This window comes from Callithrix jacchus, chromosome 12 (genome assembly GCF_049354715.1).
Source record: "Callithrix jacchus isolate 240 chromosome 12, calJac240_pri, whole genome shotgun sequence".
NCBI classification, from domain to species: domain Eukaryota; kingdom Metazoa; phylum Chordata; class Mammalia; order Primates; family Cebidae; genus Callithrix; species Callithrix jacchus.
This window is the reverse complement of record NC_133513.1, coordinates 80,459,600-80,477,670: the sequence shown is the minus strand read 5'-3', so window position 1 is coordinate 80,477,670 and position 18,071 is coordinate 80,459,600. Positions and strand designations below refer to the sequence as shown.

The 18,071-nt window shown below is 38.6% G+C and overlaps 3 protein-coding genes across 6 annotated transcripts in view; 1 reads left to right on the top strand and 2 right to left on the bottom strand.

Moving 5' to 3' along the window:
• The window catches only part of PTEN (phosphatase and tensin homolog), a 101,928-nt gene extending 89,385 nt beyond the window's left edge, over positions 1–12,543 (bottom strand). For 2 of the 4 annotated variants that reach the window (XM_078345970.1, XM_078345971.1), the window contains exon 1: positions 11,614–12,543. In XM_078345970.1, coding sequence (XP_078202096.1) covers positions 11,614–11,692 — 79 coding nt within the window. In that variant the 5' untranslated portion in view covers positions 11,693–12,543. The remainder of the gene's footprint in view (positions 1–11,613) is intronic. The other 2 variants (XM_078345969.1, XM_035268407.3) reach the window with 1 other exon arrangement.
• Positions 11,613–12,794, bottom strand: MLDHR (mitochondrial lactate dehydrogenase regulator). The gene is given in 2 exon segments (XM_078345972.1): positions 11,613–12,563; positions 12,565–12,794. Coding segments are annotated over 2 exon segments (96 nt in total). The 5' UTR covers positions 12,610–12,794; the 3' UTR covers positions 11,613–12,512.
• A 65-nt stretch (positions 12,795–12,859) lies between these two features.
• Positions 12,860–17,780, top strand: KLLN (killin, p53 regulated DNA replication inhibitor). The gene is given in 2 exon segments (XM_017979118.4): positions 12,860–14,161; positions 14,193–17,780. Coding segments are annotated over 2 exon segments (783 nt in total). The 5' UTR covers positions 12,860–13,686; the 3' UTR covers positions 14,501–17,780.
• Positions 17,781–18,071: the final 291 nt, after the last annotated feature.

Sequence of the window (18,071 nt, the reverse complement as noted above, 5' to 3'; positions counted from 1 at the left end):
CATTTGCATACAGACAAGAATTAAGTTGTAGAAGATAAAGCAAAGAACAAAGAAAAATATTTAAACCAAATTTTTAAGAAATTCTTATTAAATCAGTTCCCTGATTGAGTCCCATAATACTGAATTCTTATATATCCCAACTTGTTAGAAAAAGTAGTTTAAAAATATCAATATCTTATATAATTTAAAATCTCAAGTTAAAACATGATGTCCAGTTAACTATCCCAAATATCTAGTTTAAAAAAAAAAAAAAAGCAAATGACTAAAAGCCAGGCTTTTATTACACAATCTTTAGTTCTCAGCCAGTATCCGTATTTTAATAGAAAAATATAACTAACAGTATAACTGTTAGGTTTCATTTTTGCAAAAGTTTAAAATTTGATATTAGTCTTTAGAAAAATCATGATTAGTAGACGATTCCAAAAACAGTGGTGTCAAAACCACTTATATCACTAAATTACCTTAACTTTTTCATACATTTCAGTAACAGATGGCAGGCCTTAGTTCTTGGACACTACACAATAATCACAATCTGTGTGACCTTTCGGTATTAAAAAAAAAATCCAAATAGTATTAATAACCAACATCTTAGCATATTTTACAGTATTATACACAATCATAACCACAATCTAGATATGTAAAAATGTATCATACTTTCAGTATACTGTTTACTTTATATAGATTTCTTACAGCTAGTCCATGACAGATAGTCAGATGTAAGACTGTTTCTTGGGTTGTCAAAAAGCATAAATGCATACACTCACAAACAAAATATTTTTGCCATCCCTGTTTTCATTAGCACCCCACAAGAAGGTATACCTAACCTAGATCAAATTTCCTTAAGTTTAAGAGTCAAAACAATTTTACCTCATTTGGGAAAATGTTACTCTAACAAGTAATCTGGCTTTTAATTAAAAAGAGAATAATATGTTTCTACCTCAATATTTAAAATATTTTTTGTTCTAAATATATGAATAAATGAACACCAACTCACTAATAAAGAATTATAACTTAACTAATAAAGTTATGATTGTTTTAGTATCTGACACTTAAAAATTGAATCTGATAAAACAAATGCAAAATTTTAACCACAAAAACTAGTACTGATTAAAAATACAAATGAATAGCAAACTGATCAATTAATATCACACTGATTACCTGGGTAACTGCAAATATTAACCATTATCATTCAAAATACGCTTCAGGGAACAGTAACATCATTACAAGCCAATACCCCTTTTGATTAAAAACGGAAAGCAATAATGTTATTACGACTTTACTATAAAAATGTGAGTTTATTCAAATTACCTTCTATATCACTTTAATTTCAACACTATGTAATATTCTTACAAAAGGAAAAGCAAATTGATAGATCAAAAATATTGAGCTAAATTTTACTTTGTCTCACTTAAATAAGTAAAATATGCTTTCAGTATTAAATACAAGTAGAGTTCCTGTAGTAATTCAGGGGAAAAAAGCTTCAAGGCTCTAACATTTCAGTTAATTTTTGTGTAACATTATGATTTCATGAATCAAAACCATGAAAATCTTCTCTAATATTTAGGTTATCTTAAATCCACTTTAAAAAACTCTGAAAATTAAAAAAAAAAAAAAGAAACAAGTTTAAAAAATGTATAAGTATAGGAAAGTAAATATTTCCGATGATTTCACCATTTAAAATAATTAAGGCAACTATAAAGTGCTATGCAAATTGTTTTTTAAAAGAACACCCTCTTATGTTCACCATGAACTAGGTTTTAAAGTATACGTAGATGAACAAAACTGGAAGCTAATACGAAAACATTAAGTTTTAGAGAAGTAGGACAATGGGTGATTTTCTTTAGTCACGTTTTTATAAAAGAAATTCTCTTAAGTAAAATAAGCACAAAGTTTTCATTCATATACTGAAATAAACGTCATAAGCCCTATTCAACTAAATTGTAACAATGAGTACTATTTGTCTTAAATAACTGGTATCTCAAAATATCCCCTGTATTTCAAAAAGAATTGTTAAAAAAACATTAAATTTCTTAAGAATTAAAAAAAAATTAAGGCCTTGACATTTTATTCTGCATTGAAAGTAAGAGGCAATGCAAGTTGTAAAATCATGCAAACAGAAAAAAGAAAAAATCACAGCAAACAATCTATTTCTAGAACACTTTCATAATTATATTTGTCTGCCTTAAAAACAAAACAAAACCAAAAAATTCGGAATCCACTAAAGCTACTCCCTTGGCATCTTCCCATCTCTGGGCTAACCTAAAACTCCATTCCTTTTTTTTTCCCTAAAAACTTCACTTTAATGCAAGTTTCTAATTAAGACAAATAAAGCACTTTAATTCAACAGGATGGGCCTAGAAAAGAATGCATTAGAACCTTACAGTCAGCCCTATTTTCTTTTCCTAAAAGTATCTGAGAAGTTTGTATAGCTTATCGGAAATTTGCAATTTTACACTGTACATTTAACTTCATCATATCTGACTGTAATAAAAGCAGCTTTAGAATAAAAAAGTATAAGGTTAAGAATGCATTAAATAACAAAATACTTGGGGAAATATAACTCCCAACAATTCAACAACTATATAATTAAAGGAAAAAGGCTTACTTTAAAAACTACTAGCAATATAAAAAAAATTAAACATCCTTCTGAATACTACATACAGTATTATACTTACAAATGCTTACGGAAAACATCTTCAACCTTTTCTAGCAGAAGTTCAAAGCAACACTTTCACAATCAGCCAAAAAACACACTGAGCCCTCTTCAAATAAACGTTTTTTGTTATTAGGCATACCTTCCACGGACAAAGTTCTTCTTATAATACAAAGAATACTGGCCTAGCAGCAGTCGGAAAACCCAGATGTTAGGCCTAAACTCCATCACTGATTAGTAAATTGGCTTTCTTAAATACCACACCTGAGGGCAAAGATACTGACTTTCATCAAATATTATACTTACTATGTACCAGACACTTTACACAGCATTTTGGGCTGGATAATTCTTTGTTGAGGGGGAGGGCTCCTGTGGATGTTAAGCAGCATTACTGGCGTCAACCCCCTAGCCAAGAGCACACTCTTATTATCCTAGCTGTGACCACCAAAATGTCTCCAGACAATGCTAAAAATCCTAGAGGTGAGAGGGGATCACCACCAAACGGCAACCAATGCTCTAAAAAAACTTCACCTTTTAACAAACTTAAAAACCACTGTACAAGTTTAGGATTTTTACCACCAATTTGGAGTTGTCAAAACATGGTTCATTAAGGTTAGGCTGTGTATCTTTTATTATATAACTGATAAGTGGATGAGCAGAGATGTATGTATTTATTTATTTATTTTTGAGACAGGGTCATACTCTGTTGCCCAGGCTGGAGTGCACTGTCCCAATCACAGCTCAATGCAGCCTCAAACTTCCAGGCTCAGGTGATCTCACGTCAGCTTCCCAAGTAGCTGGGACTATCAGAACACACTACAACGCCCAACTAATTTTTGTGTGTTTTTGTAGAGACAGGGTCTCCCTATGTTGCCCAAATTGGTCTCGAACTTCTGGACTTAAGCAATCTGCCAACGTTGGCCTCCCAAAGTACAGAAATTACAGGCATGAGCCACCATGCCCAGCCTTGAGCAGGAATTTAATCTAGACTTTAGGTCTAGCCAACTCCAAATCTATGCTCCATTCCACCATACTGCCTTTCTAAACTCACTATCTCATCTATAAAATCAGGATAACATTTTCCATGCAAAGCTACTTAGAGTTTACAGGTCAAATGAGATAATGAATGTATAAATTCTATTAACCTAAAGGAGCATAACATGCTTGGTGGAAGATAATGTTCATCAGTGGTCCTCAAAGTGTGATCCCCAGGTCACCAGCATCAGTATCACTTGAAAACTTCTAAAAAAATAAAAATGTGCAGGTCCCAACCCAGACCTACTGAATCAGAAACTCTGCGGGTGGAGCAAGCAATCCATAGTTTAATAAGCCCTTCAGCTTATTTTAAGACACTGAAGTTTAAGAACCACTGATTTAACATAATGAGAAAAAACCTGCACCAAGTGCCAAAAAAGCCCTGCATCCTTCTTCAGACTCAATCATTTACTAGCCATTAACGAGATACTAATTCCACCAGAGCTACAATTCCTAAGCTGCAAAAAAAAAAAAGAAAGAAAGAAAGAAAAAGTAATGCTTGCTCTGTCTGCCTCTTAGGTGGCCTGTTATTCTCTGCAAAATTAAATAAGCTAATGATTAAGAAAGTATTTTGTTAATCAAAAACTACGTAAGAGAGTATATGCTAGCTAATTCAATATCTGTCATAAATGATTCTTTCAATGTGTACAATAAATTTTACAATATGGTCAAATTAAGCCTAGCAAAACACTGTTTTTACCTTATGAAAATGAATAAATTAAAAAAACAGAAAAGCCCACACATTTCATCTCTGACAGTCAATGTAATATAATTCATAATACACACTAAAAAAAAAACCCAAAAAAAGCAAACATAATGACATCCCCCAAATTTCATTTTAAAAGTAGTTTTTACTTCTATCTAATTTAATCTCTAATTAGTTTAGAGTAACCAAACAACTCAAAAAGAAGTCTCACAAAGAGAAAATTTTAAATGGAAAAGAACCCTGCATTTTGAAATAAGCAAAAAGTTTGTAACTTTAAACATGTACATGATATTTTTTAATCTCTCTAAAAATACATCTATTCAAGACAGCAATGCTGAGTTAAAAATACATTTTAAAATGCACCTAAGAGTACCTGATTCAAATCACAATGCATTTTATAATATCTTAAATAATTACATCCTCTTCAAAAGATCAAAAGTATTAAACAAATAAAATTCACAGAATACAACCTTTGCAATTACTAGCAGAGAACAGAGAAACTTATTGTACTTCAGCCTGAAAATCTACAAAAATCAAAGGAAATAAAAGTCAAAGTGCTTAAGTGCTCTAATATAAAATCAAGAGTAAGTTTTAGGTAGTGATACAAAGCAAAACATAGGTGGAAGGAGACAGATTGATTTAGAAAACTCAGCTGTGCTCATAGGTCAAAATGCACAATTCAATTCTACAACCTAGACATGGACCAAAAATATAGGTAGTTTACAAAATATGTAAAATGCATGAAAATCACATAATCAGACAGTCACATAGTACCAGACAGACTGTATTCACTCTGCAATATAAAACATGCCAAAAAAAAAAAAAAAATCCACTCACTGGAAGTCAAGTGTTTCACTGCTAAGGGTGCTGTGGTACATCTGGGAATCAGTACAGGCAAAGAGAAAAAAAAAAAAAAAGAATGATCCCTATGTACACACAATGGCCTTTACTTGACAGATCTTAAGCTTATTCCATCTTTCCCTGTATTCAATAAGAAAACATAAAGAAAAAAATCCTTTAGTTCTTTCTTCCCATGTCTTGGGCCTAAATTATATTGAGAATCCTGGCCAAACGTGGAATTAGGACACAATAATAGAGAGACTGAATACTTTAAAAGTTCCCATATTATGTTAATGTAGTACAAATTATATTAGTGTAAATTTTATTGTAATAAATGTAACGACATTCAGTTGCATGACTCCCTCAAAAGCTGAAATTTTAAAAAGGAAATGCTAAGAAATATACCTCTACTGACCAAAGTTTACATAACTCATATCATTAAGTTTATTATATTTGAAGCAGAGTTAACTTTATGTGAATAAAAATTATATTTAAGTTGACCTATCTTCAACACTAAATAAAATTTAAGATTATAACAAAGTTTAAAAATTCTAATTCATTATGCTAATAGGAAGATTTTGCCATTTGTATTTTAAAGCAAATACTATCTGATTAGCATGATTAACATTACTTTGGTCAACAGTTTGAGTAAGCAGAACTTTGTATTTCCCATTTATGATGAAACAGCAAAATCACAAACAAGTCATACTCAGACTTCCTAAAGGAATACCCTTATTTTAAAAATACAACTTGAAACAATTAAAATCCGAACATATCCCAAACTAAGGAAATTCAGTTACAATCACACATCATAAATGAAAATACAAATAATTTCCCTACATACGTAACCTGAAATTACAATTTTTAAGAGCAGTAGCTACAATTTAAGTATTTACAATGTGGCAGGTACTATGCTAAATGAATTACTTATATTACCTCACTTACGATTCAAGATAAACTTACGTGGTAGGTTCCATTATCATCCTCATTTTACAGATAAAATAGATTGAGAAAAATCTAAATAACCTACTCAAAAGTCATCCAGCTACTAAATGGAAGATCCGGGATTATAAGATAAGCAGTCTGGATCCAGAGTCACACTGCCTCCCTAAAATCTAAAATGAAACAATGTATACACTTAAAAGTATAGATAAATATAATAATCAATATTTTAATGTAATTTAAAATAGATCTAACTATAAAAATCATAAAACAGTATCATCCAAGGTAATCTTTTTTTAAAGAAATGAAAATTCATAGTTTAATAAACATTAAGATAAAAGGTTTGCTAACTTTATGTACACATACACATACACACACAGAGAAACACCTGTAAGTTAGATTCACAATTCATATTTGAAGTGTGACTACTGATAATAATTATGTGTATAATTACTTAAAATATAATATGTAAACAGTCTTTTTCACACTATGTAGAGATCAAGAATATTCTTTTGATGGCATACAGAGAGCTACAATAACCATCTCTAACTATTCTCAACATTGGCCAGGCACAGTGGCTCAGCACTTTGGGAGGCTGAGGCAGGCAGATCACTTGAGGCCTGGAGTTCAAGACCCGCCTGGCCAACATGGTGAAACCCCGTCTCTACTAAAAGTATAAAAATTAGCCAGGCATGGTGGCATGCACCTATAATCCCAGCTGCCTGGAAGGCTGAGGCAGGAGAATCACCTGAACCTGGGAATCAGAGGTTGCAGTGAGGTGAGATCCCGCCACTGCACTCCAGCCTGGGCAACAGAGCATCTCAAAAAAAAAAAAAAAGAGTCCACCCTATGTCCTAATGTTAACTGCTGCAAATGAAGAGTCTGCCTTAACTATACAGAACTAAAACTTCCCAAATAAAATTAATTCACCCATAAATTGTTACTCTTATTAATATTTGCCAATACTTGTATATTCCAGTGCAAATTATTTTAAAAGAATGAAACTACTAATACCTCTTCTGCAACCAATAAAAAAAATTCAAAAAATGAGGGGAAAGGTGAATAGTCAAGTCCAATATACTAATTTCACCTTTATCAACATATGAAAGTATTTGACATTAGTGAATGCATATATTCAATACTAAGAGAATCACCAACCACGGACCAAAATACTTTTAACCACCTATGGAAGAATGTACATGTGGTAGTAATACACCCTATATAAAAGACAAGGTTATCAGTTTGCTCAGCAAATCCTTACCAATTTAAGCTTAATCTAACCTCAACATTATTCTGATAGCAACTGCATTAATTTCAAAGCTACCAGATAGAAAGCAATTGTAAAACAGAACTTACTGACCCCAATCTCACAAATATCCTAAGTCACTATCTTCAGAACAAATCCTAACATCTTTTCTTAATGAATTTGGACCACAAAATGAATTCTTCAATATTGACTTTGAAAATCAAGTTTAACAGAAAAAAATGAAGGAAAAGGGATCAAAAGGAAGAACTAATGGGTTCTATATAATAAAACTTCAGAACTGTGTGTTGAACCAAATGGTTTTTAAAGGGAAAAAAATACATTTCTTAAGCTATGTTAATATCACATTTTCTGGAAGCTAAATCCTTGTAGTATGGCAGAGGCCACACATTTCAATTAAGCAGAAAAATGTCATATGCATGCAACACTTCTACATTTCTCTTTACAAACTCTGAAGTCACATGCAATATAAATAATAAAATTGATTTCCTAAGCTTTTGTCTCACTAAAAAGATTGAGATGAAAACTTAAAAATAGGACGTTTACTTCAAGTGAATTAATGTTAAAACTCTGTGAACTGAATTTCCCATAACATACTCCTCCATTAAAAGTCACTGAAGTAATTACTTCAGAAGTCGCTTAAAATATTTTTCTAAGTGTTACGCTATCACCAAATGAACAAACAGCAAATGGAAGCAAATTTCAAAACAACCATAGAGAATAAGAATTGACTTCTTCACGTCCAAAAAGCAATTTCATAACACTAAGAAGTTTATACATTTTATGTAGTTATGAGAAAGCAAATCTACTGTTCCATACGAAAATTAAAATATCACCAGTTGACTTTCCCATGTTATTAAAAATAAAACTCTAAAAAGGTAATAAAGGAGCCTTTCTATATTATCTTCTAAAACTGAGTTTAAAATGAAGATGGTTATACTTCATCATATTTTATTATCTTTAATCATTTAGTATTTACTTAGTATATTGTAAGCAATGTAAATCTGCATTGATGACTATACTGCTGTGCAAACTTTTAACTTGACAGCAATAAAATTCCTTTTTCCTCATATAAACTGTACATTACTCCATTCAGCCGTGCTTTACTTTTGAATAAGCACTATGAAAAATGAAGCTTGTAAGTTAGGTGGTCATGTTTTTCAGAAAACATAACTTAGCAGATACAAACAATGTAAAATAAATATTGCAAATAGAGTATTTTTTAAAAACTCTCATGATTAATTTTGATAATCACTTACCTTGATGTAATTTAGGTGACTTCAATAGTCACTGTACTCTATACAAGTTAAAAGCATTCCCTGTGAAGATTAATATTTGAAAAGATGCAAATCTACCAAACAATAAAAACACAACAGAAGCGTAAAGTTTCCACATACCCTAAATACACTAAATATTTCTATAGTCTCAAATTCAGTACTATATTTCAGACTAATTTTAAGTATAAAACCCTAGTAAGAAATTTTTAGAATTTAATTTTGTGATAATATTTTAAAACTGAATTATTGTCCTCAATTTCCTTGGAGAAATGGCTTCATTATTAATCTTTCTTTATCAGATAAAAATACTCCAATCGCTACTTTCATAAAGGAATTTAACTTTTCACAGGTTAGTTGCTGAAACACATACTACAACCTGTCAAAGACAAAGTCTTGAATGATCAGTTTAATCCCTTCCCACCCCAATAAACAGAAAAATACTAACGTGAAAACAAGCAAACCAAGTAGGTTGGAATATAAAAATTATTGGGAGTGCAAGTATCAAAAAAGCAAGTACTTCATTGACTTTCCTTACTGACTTTTTTTCATATCAACTTAGGGTTCAATAAAACCACAACTCTAGAAATTAAGTGTTATTAGTCATTTGATGCAGTATTTGATACTGCTTTCTATGCATATCATAACTAAAAGTACAGTTTTAGAGAAAGTTTTAAGTCACATAAATCTGATGTGTAGAGGCCCACATACTCTGAAATCAAAGAAAATGCCAATCACGTCACAGCTCATATGAAAGAACCTGGTAAAATAATTTTAAGGTCTTAATAACCCAGATAATTTTAAATCAAGTGGGAAAAGTAAAAGTAACACTTTAAATGCCGTAAATGTACGTACTTTAAATGCTGAAAGAAATCTGTCTCCCAGACAGCATTCTAGTAATTTCTTCAGAGGTTTTTAAAGTTACATAAACATTTCATTTTTTGTTCCTATATATTTGGATGACTGTCAGTAATTCCTGCTGATAGAAGACTGCTTTGGAAGTCACAAAAGAATTTTTTCCATAATTATCTTTTGGGAAAGCGGGTCCAGTTCAGCCTTAGTAACATTTTCAATTAATGCAGACTTCAAACTTTGCAAATACTCTTTTAAAATACCACTTTTGACTTAACAGAAAACTAAATTTTGGAAAGCTACTTCTTCAGTAAGTTTTACATTCATTTCAAAACAAAAACATGGGCAAAATTAACTGTGCACATTTATATGCAGCTAACATAATCCAAGGGAATAAAACCTCTCCCTATATAAAATGTTTTCTTACAAAAAAAATATTCCCCACAATTTTTAGCAGGACACATAGACACTGTAGTGTCACTCTACCTTTAAACAAAATGCAACTGATGTTTGCTAAGAAATAATTTTTATTAAAAGTACTCTGCTAGTACTTATGCAATTACATAATTTTAGCTAAATATTGTCTGCCGCCACAATTCGTATGGCCAAATTCACATTACCAAATTTTAGGCCTTGATAGAGCCTAAATGCTTCAGTCACTTCAGACCAATAACTTAATCCTGTTTTCACATACCTTATACACTGACCTACCAATAGCTCTCAATTCCTGTCAATACTTTCCATTCTGCAAAAACAGGGCTCCATCCCCATTCTTAATCAAAATCAGTCTGTTTTACCTAAAACTGCAAAGATTAATGCTTTTCAACAACAACTAACTTTTGAAGCCCAAAGGCCTAACTTTTAGACACCTAAAGCTATACGCTGTTATAATTCTTGGGCTTCTGTCTTATTCAACGAGCTGACTCAGTAAATTTAATATACTGTATGAAAAAAGCTAACATATCTACAATCTAAAGCTGGAGTAAACCCCTCTTGCCGGCATTTTTGGATATTAGCTGGTAAAATACACTTGACATTCTACACGAATCAGTAAAATTAACAATACCAAAAAGTGTCAGAGGACCTGAAACCTAAAAAAGGTGAGCAGCAATTCTAGCATCACAATAATACTTAAATTTCAAGCATGAACTGAAGTTTCTGCATGAAGTGAAGTTTCTGCAATCTTCACTTGCTACACACAATACCCTTGAACCTACACGACATTGTCACCTGGGATCAAAAACTACTCAATCTCCATTCTATGTCTATGACAAGGGCAGTGAACATTAAATGCTACTGAAGTGCAAATCTCAAGCCCTATCCTACATCACCCCATAGGGAGAGAAAAAGGTAAATAAAACAAAGACCTAGTAAGAACGCCTTATAAGGTATATTATGGCACTATTGATTTCAAACTACAAAACTTCTAAATACAGTTCAAAATTGTAAGTTTAAACATTAACGAAACTACTTTTTGCTCTCAGTGTGCACCATATATACTGAAAACGATTCTGCTTCTAAAGTTATGCAAATCAGTCATATTTTAAAAGAATCTATCAATGCAACCCAGGAAACTAAAACAATCACTGCAAGATTCTGATGCAATATGCGTACGTGCAACACTAATTTTCATTTTATTCTAATCTATACCCTTGATCTAGAGCTTAAGCCAAGACTTAATCGAAATATGCTCAACCTCAAAGCATCTACTTTTTTGTTCATTTAGGAGACCGATTACCGAGCTCGCTAATCCACTAAGAGTGTACTGTATTCTGTATTAACGGACAATAGCCCTCAGGAAGAGACCACATAGATAGCCTAAGAAAGCAATCGGTGCCTTGACACTTGCAACCAGGCAAGAGTTCCGTCTAGCCGAACACACCCTACGTTGAATACACAGAAGAGAAACACAAAATACATGGCCTAACAACCTGACCAGGGTTAAATGTTATAGTCACCCAAACTACGGACATTTTCGCATCCGTCTACTCCCACGTTCTAAGAGAGTGACAGAAAGGCAAAGAGGAGCAGCCGCAGAAATGGATACAGGTCAAGTCTAAGTCGAATCCATCCTCTTGATATCTCCTTTTGTTTCTGCTAACGATCTCTTTGATGATGGCTGTCATGTCTGGGAGCCTGTGGCTGAAGAAAAAGGAGGAGAGAGATGGCAGAAGCTGCTGGTGGCGGGGCTTCTTCTGCAGGATGGAAATGGCTCTGGACTTGGCGGTAGCTGATGCCCCTCGCTCTGCTGCCGCTTGGCTCTGGACCGCAGCCGGGTAATGGCTGCTGCGACGGCTGCTGGATGGTTGCAGCGACTGGGCCTGCTTCTCCTCAGCAGCCAGAGGCCTGGCAGCGGCGGCAGCGGAATGGGGAGAAGACGAATAATCCTCGGAACGGCTGCCTCCTCCGGCGGCCTCCGGAGCCCGGGCCACGGGGGGTGCGGCGGCGGCGGAGGGGAGGTTTAAAACCGGCCCGGGTCCCTGGATGTGCCGCCGCCGCCGCCGCCGTGTTGGAGGCAGTAGAAGGGGAGAGACCAACTCTCCGGCGTTCCCAGCCCTGGAAATGGTGACAGGCAACTCAGACCCCCTCCTTGGAGCTGCAGCCGCCGCGGCCGCCGCCGCCGCCGCCGCTTTTCCCCCCCGCTCCAGGAGCGGGAGGTGCCGCCGCCGCCGCCGCCGCGCCTCAGCCGGCTCCCGCCCGAGCCCACGGCTTCCACCGTCCCTTTCAGGAGAAGCCGAGGAAGAGGCTGCACGGTTAGAAGACACGAAGAGGAGGCGAGAAACGCCGCCGCTGCCGCCACCGCAGGCCGGCCGGCTCCCCGAGGGCGCTGCCCCCGCGGCTGCTCACAGGCGCTGAGAGGGGCTCCGGGCCGCGGCCGCCGCCGTCTCTCATCTCCCTCGCCTGAGCCCGGCCTCGCCTCACAGCGGCTCAACTCTCAAACTTCCATCATGGCTGCAGCTTCCGAGAGGAGAGAACTGAGCGCAGTCGCGTCCCGGCAGCCGAGCGCGTATCCTGCCGCAGTGCACAAAGAGTCCCGCCACATCACCGTCCGCCGACCTGCCCGCCCCCTCCGCCGCCGCGCCAGGAGACCGGGCGCCTCAAGAGACCGAGGGGAGGCGGGTGGTGAGAGAGAGGCCGACGGGACCGCGCCGGGGGAGGGGAAGGCACGACCGGGGCGGTAGGAGGGGGCAGGAGCTGTAGTTCCAGGTGCGAGCGCAGAGCCCCCGCAAGCCGCAAGCTCTACTGAGCATGCCCAGTGTGCCTGCGCCGGTGGGGGGGGGGGGAAGCTCGCTCTGGTCGGTTCCGAGCCGCCCGCCTGCAGCTGCACTTGCCACGGCTGCTTTTGCGGCAACGCTAGGCGAGGATGAGCTAAACTTCAGCCTCTGCCCAGAAACGCAGCCGGAGGGAGGGTAGGCTGTTGCGGGGCGGGGGAGGGGGACTGATGATGAAAGCTGAGATGGGTGCATAGAGCAGTGTCACTGACTGGAGTCTGAGGTTACCTGTGCACAGGTGAAAAGGACCAGGTGGCCACACTAGTCAGTGTATAGGGATATGCAGAATACCCTCCCCCCTGCCTCTGCCCCTGGATTTCCGCGGCGTGACCTGCATTTGCTCTCTCCTTTTGCACCGCTGTGGGATCACAATCGTTCGCAGAGACTTGACTGTAGCTGTCTTTGCCTAGAAATCTCCCTTCCCCCCCACCCCACGACCCTGTGGCCTCAAGGTGTCAGAATTAGCACAAAGAGCAACCTGCTATTGTGTCTTCACCGTGTATCACCTCATCCGGCTCGGTTGCGGCGCCCCACCTCTCGCTTCCCCGGGTAACTCGGCTCGTTTGCCCTAAAAATGAAAGCTCTCAGCCGAGCGTGCTGAACGTGAACACATGGGCCTTGAATTTCCACGGCCCAAAGGGCACCTATTTAAATGAACTGCACGGGGATCCCTGTCAGTGGGACGCACTTCGCAGCCCTCTCCTGAGCCCGCTCCGGGGCCCCTAGGATAGTCGAGCATCTCTCCCCATCATACAGACTCCAACTCAGTTCGCCGCGTCGGACTCTAGCTGGGTCCTTAGAGACCACCTAGCTCCGCCCCTCCTTGGCCGCCGTGAAAACCCGGCAGGATGGATCGCCCGGGGCGAGGATCCACGCGCCCCGGCCGGACCGTGCACGTTCGGGGTTACCGGGCCGCGTGGAAAGTACGGAACGGTAAGAAGCTGCAGCCCAGCTAGTGGGCGGAGCGAGGAGACCTAGGAGGGTTCAAAAGGAGGTGGAAGGATACACGGGCCACAGTCGGAACTACTTTTCGAAGGAGGTCACGTGTGTTCCTAGTTGGGGAACTTTCCAAATTCCCACTCCCCAGTGATACCTCCGGAGGCAACTACTGTTCCTTTGCTCGGGGTGCTCTCGCCTGGTGCAGGCAGCGGGACCCCAGCCTTTCCCTCGCCGCGGCGGAAACAGGGGTTCTCACGAGCCTCCCGAAGGAGCGCTGTCGGGGCTGGCGCTTGGGGAGCTGGTTACACAAGCACCCACTTACAAACACGTGCCCCCGCCTCCCCGCCTGCTGGCTGCCGCCGATTCTTACGGAACGCGGGGAGAATCCCCAAGTTGGTCCCTTGCCTGCTACCCTAAGTCCCCAAGCTGGTCCGTTGCCTGCTACTCCTTGCCTACTACCCTGAGAGCAAGCCAAAGGACCGAGACCTGAGACTATTTGCTCTAGGTCGACCTACACTGCGCCTTCCCAAACGTGGGAAAAGGAGCTGGGCGCTAGGGGTCTCGGTCCTCTCCCTGGCTGATGCCCTGCCCCTTAGGATGAACCCTTTGCTTCTGTGCTCGCGGGTATCTCCTGCTGCAGCCCGAAGCTTGCATTCTCCGATGTTGCAACAGATGTCCAGTAGCACTACCCCTGAGCTGGTGAGCGCGCCCCACCTACTGTAGACTCAGCTAAGTGACTTATCTGGTCCGAGAACCTACTCCATGGTGGTCAGGCCAGAACAAATCTGTCAACTCTGCTTACAGCCCCAATTGGGCTGACCTGTGGCCGCGAGAGAGCTAGTTCAAAAATGCTGAGAATTGGATCGCACTCATTTTACCTCGCACCCCACCAGTCAAGGACTACAAAGCAAGTAGTCGACGCGCTTAAAGAGAATAAGCATCAACACCAGTCTAGGATTTTATTGTTTTTTCATTTCCCTTAGCAAGTAGAACCCCAAACGACAATGTGAGTCAAAAAATATCTAATGAGACCTAGGTTGAAGAACAGAATTGTTTTTCAAAATTTGAGAGAATGCGAATCAATCTGCATGTGTGTTCAGTAATTGTGAGTAGGTGCCTAGGAAAGTCTGAAGAGGATTTATGCTGTATTTGAGAAAGAGGACTGTATAATGTGCACATCGTAGTTGCAGGCAACCTCTGAAAACTAGACACCCCCAAGAGACCTAGTGCAGAAAGCCACAGGCCATTACCTAACTCCGGGACTACTAATTAAACCTAGACTATTTACAGTGTTCTTAGAGATCTCTGAGGCTCCATAAAACTCTGCACTTATATACAGCATTTAAGATAGCTCTGCAGGAGTTCACAACCTGCTGAAGCTTCAGCGTTGATATTTATTGAAGGTCGGTTTTGTGCATAGTTCTGGTCAGCTTGGGAAAGCCAAGGACCACAGTGGAAAAGGAAATGGAAAGCAACCAGAAAAGAATAAGAGAAAGGCCTCCAGTTGGTTTCCAAACATGCAGATTCTGTCCACACAGCCTAGAGTGAATTACAGATTTCATTATTTTACAAATAACCAAGGATATGGAGTTCATGATGTCTAGGTGTTCTACAAGATTGCACGGTAAAAAACAGAGCTGTGCTTATCAACTAGTGTGTGGTAGAAAAATGGGAAATGAAGATGAACCTTTAAAAGGGGAGTAGATTAGGGAAGGGTAAAATGTCTCACATTTGTTTCTCAGGTTGCTGATCTTGTCCCCAGAGTCCCTGTTATTAGCACTGCCCTACCCTGCCCCTCCCCTCAAGCCTACCCTAAGTGACAATTAGTATCATAGCATTTGAGAACCTCTGAAATCTGCTTTCACGGAAAATGAAACAAGGTGCATTCCTCTTCCTGGTGTGAGAGGATCCTCTTCAATTCCATGGCAGAGTTACTCTGGAGCAGAGAGGATTTGCATCACCAGCATTAAAGTGCTGGAATATGAGACCAGCCTATAAGTACTTCCATCTAGCTAAAGAAAAAAAATGGGAAATAGTTTGCTGCTCCTCTAAACATCAGGTCCCTCTACTTCTCTCTAGTGGTATATGAAAGGATCATCAATGTTGGCAGATGTTTGGCCATCCTGACAAGCAACATCAGGTGGTTATTAGAAGTTGCTGAATAAAATCCTCCTCCTGTACCTAGTGTTGTTTCTAAAAGAAATACTGATGCATCCTTTTCCAATTTTTTTTGTTTTTCTTTACCTTTCTCCCTAAATGGCTGGCTCTATCTAAAGTAAAGAAAGTTTCAAATACATATATATTTTTAAGTTCAATTGAAAATACCTGCTTGGCTGTACAGATATTACAATACACTAGTCTCCAAGCACTTCATTTCTTTACCTGTCTGGATGCAGAACCAGAATGCCATAGTGAGAAGCAGAAGTTTGTAACAAAGGGAGAATTATATAAAGCTTCAGGATGACTATGTAGAATAATTAGTGAGCATGATAAGCCAGCTTTAATTACAGTTTCTAACAGCTGATTCCAAAACTCTGTTTTTACTAAGCCAAAATAATGTCCAAATAAACTTTCTTATTTTCTTTGATAAACGAAATGACCAGCAACTTGATGTGGATGATATAAATACTTGATGTGCTCTTTGTAGGTCCTCTGCTAAAATGTCTTTTGTGTAAACACTCTGATTGTTATAGTGCCTTTCTCATCTCCCACACACTGACCTTTCAAAAAGGGATCTAACTCAATGGCTTTAATTTTTAAACAATCTTCTCTATTTCTGTTTACTGTTTTCTAAATAATACAGAATATAAAAATATAATAATCATTGGATTGAATTTAAACCAATTCTGCCAAGGGTCTTGGCAGAGGTTTTCCCCTCATTTCATTTATCTTAATAACAAACATTATTGTTATTTCAATAAGGATAATTTTCTGAAGACATTCTCCAAAGGGCACTACTGTGGGTCATACAAGGAACTACATTCTAAAAGAGAATTTTCCATTGTTGTCTATAAGTTTCCCATGTCCCAAATCTCTCCTGAAGATATTTCAGATGGCATGGTGTCATCTTTCACATCTTGTTAGAGAGATGTGCTGTATGAAATCATCATTCTCAGAAAAATAAGGGTTTAGTTCGTTGCTCCTCAGAACCACAGAGCAGACCAAGGACTCACTGTGTCCAAGTGACATTCAGAAATTTTATATTGGACCATGGAGCACTAAAAATAAAAAAGACCTAACATGACAAGACAGCTTTGACTGTATTAGTCTCCAAGCTAACATTAGCTACCAGTTATTCTACTTGGTTCCCAAATACTAACTAACTCTAGCCATGTGGAACACATAGTTTGCTTTCAGACCTTCCAATAATAGTAAAAGGTAATTCCCATATACCAGCAAATATTGGGACACCTACCAGGTGCTTCACAGAATAGCCCAGAAATTTTTTTTTCTTTGTCCCTCATGAGCTCAGCTCACTGCAACCTCTGCAGAATAGCCCAATTTCGTCTAGTAGAGGTACACTGAGAAGGAGCCAAGACCCTGCTCTGCGTAACTCGTACAATTTTCCTCTTCCAAACATCCTTCTGGCCTCTGAGGCATCACAAAAAAGCACCTTTTTCAAGAGAAAATGCATGGGACAAATAGCCCTGGACCATGAAAAAGGCAGACTTATAGCTTATCTGTTTTTTCTTTACTTCCTTTCCCTTACTAAGACTCCACACTCCATTTAATGAATCTTTTTTGTCCATCCTCTTGAGGGTAGGGGATATTATCTTGATTCATTTATTTAATGATTTAATCAACAAATATTTGGGAGCCTATTATGTGGCAGTACTGTTCTAAGCTCTATAGACAGAGCAGTGACTACTACTATGGCCTATAGTGTTCACCGTCATGGGATTTAGTCTGCATTGAAAACTTGACTTCTTTGGCTGACATTGTTCCAAACTCTTCCCAGACCATAGAGAAAAGGTAAAGCAATAAAAAATACCCTGACATTTGATAATTATTTTGTTTTGTTTTGTTTTGTTTTTGAGACAGAATCTCACTCCATTGCCCAGGCTGGAGTGCAGTGGCATGATCTCAGCTCACTGCAACCTCCGTCTTCAGCCTCTCGAGTAGCTGGGATGACAGGCATGTGCCACCATGCCTGGCTAATTCTTTGTATTTTTAGTAGGGATGGGTTTTTGCCATGTTGGTCAGGCTGGTCTTGAACTCCTGGCCTCAAGGGATCCTCCTGCCTCTGCTTCCCAAAGTGCTGAGCTGACATGCATGAGCCACTGTGCCTGGCTGG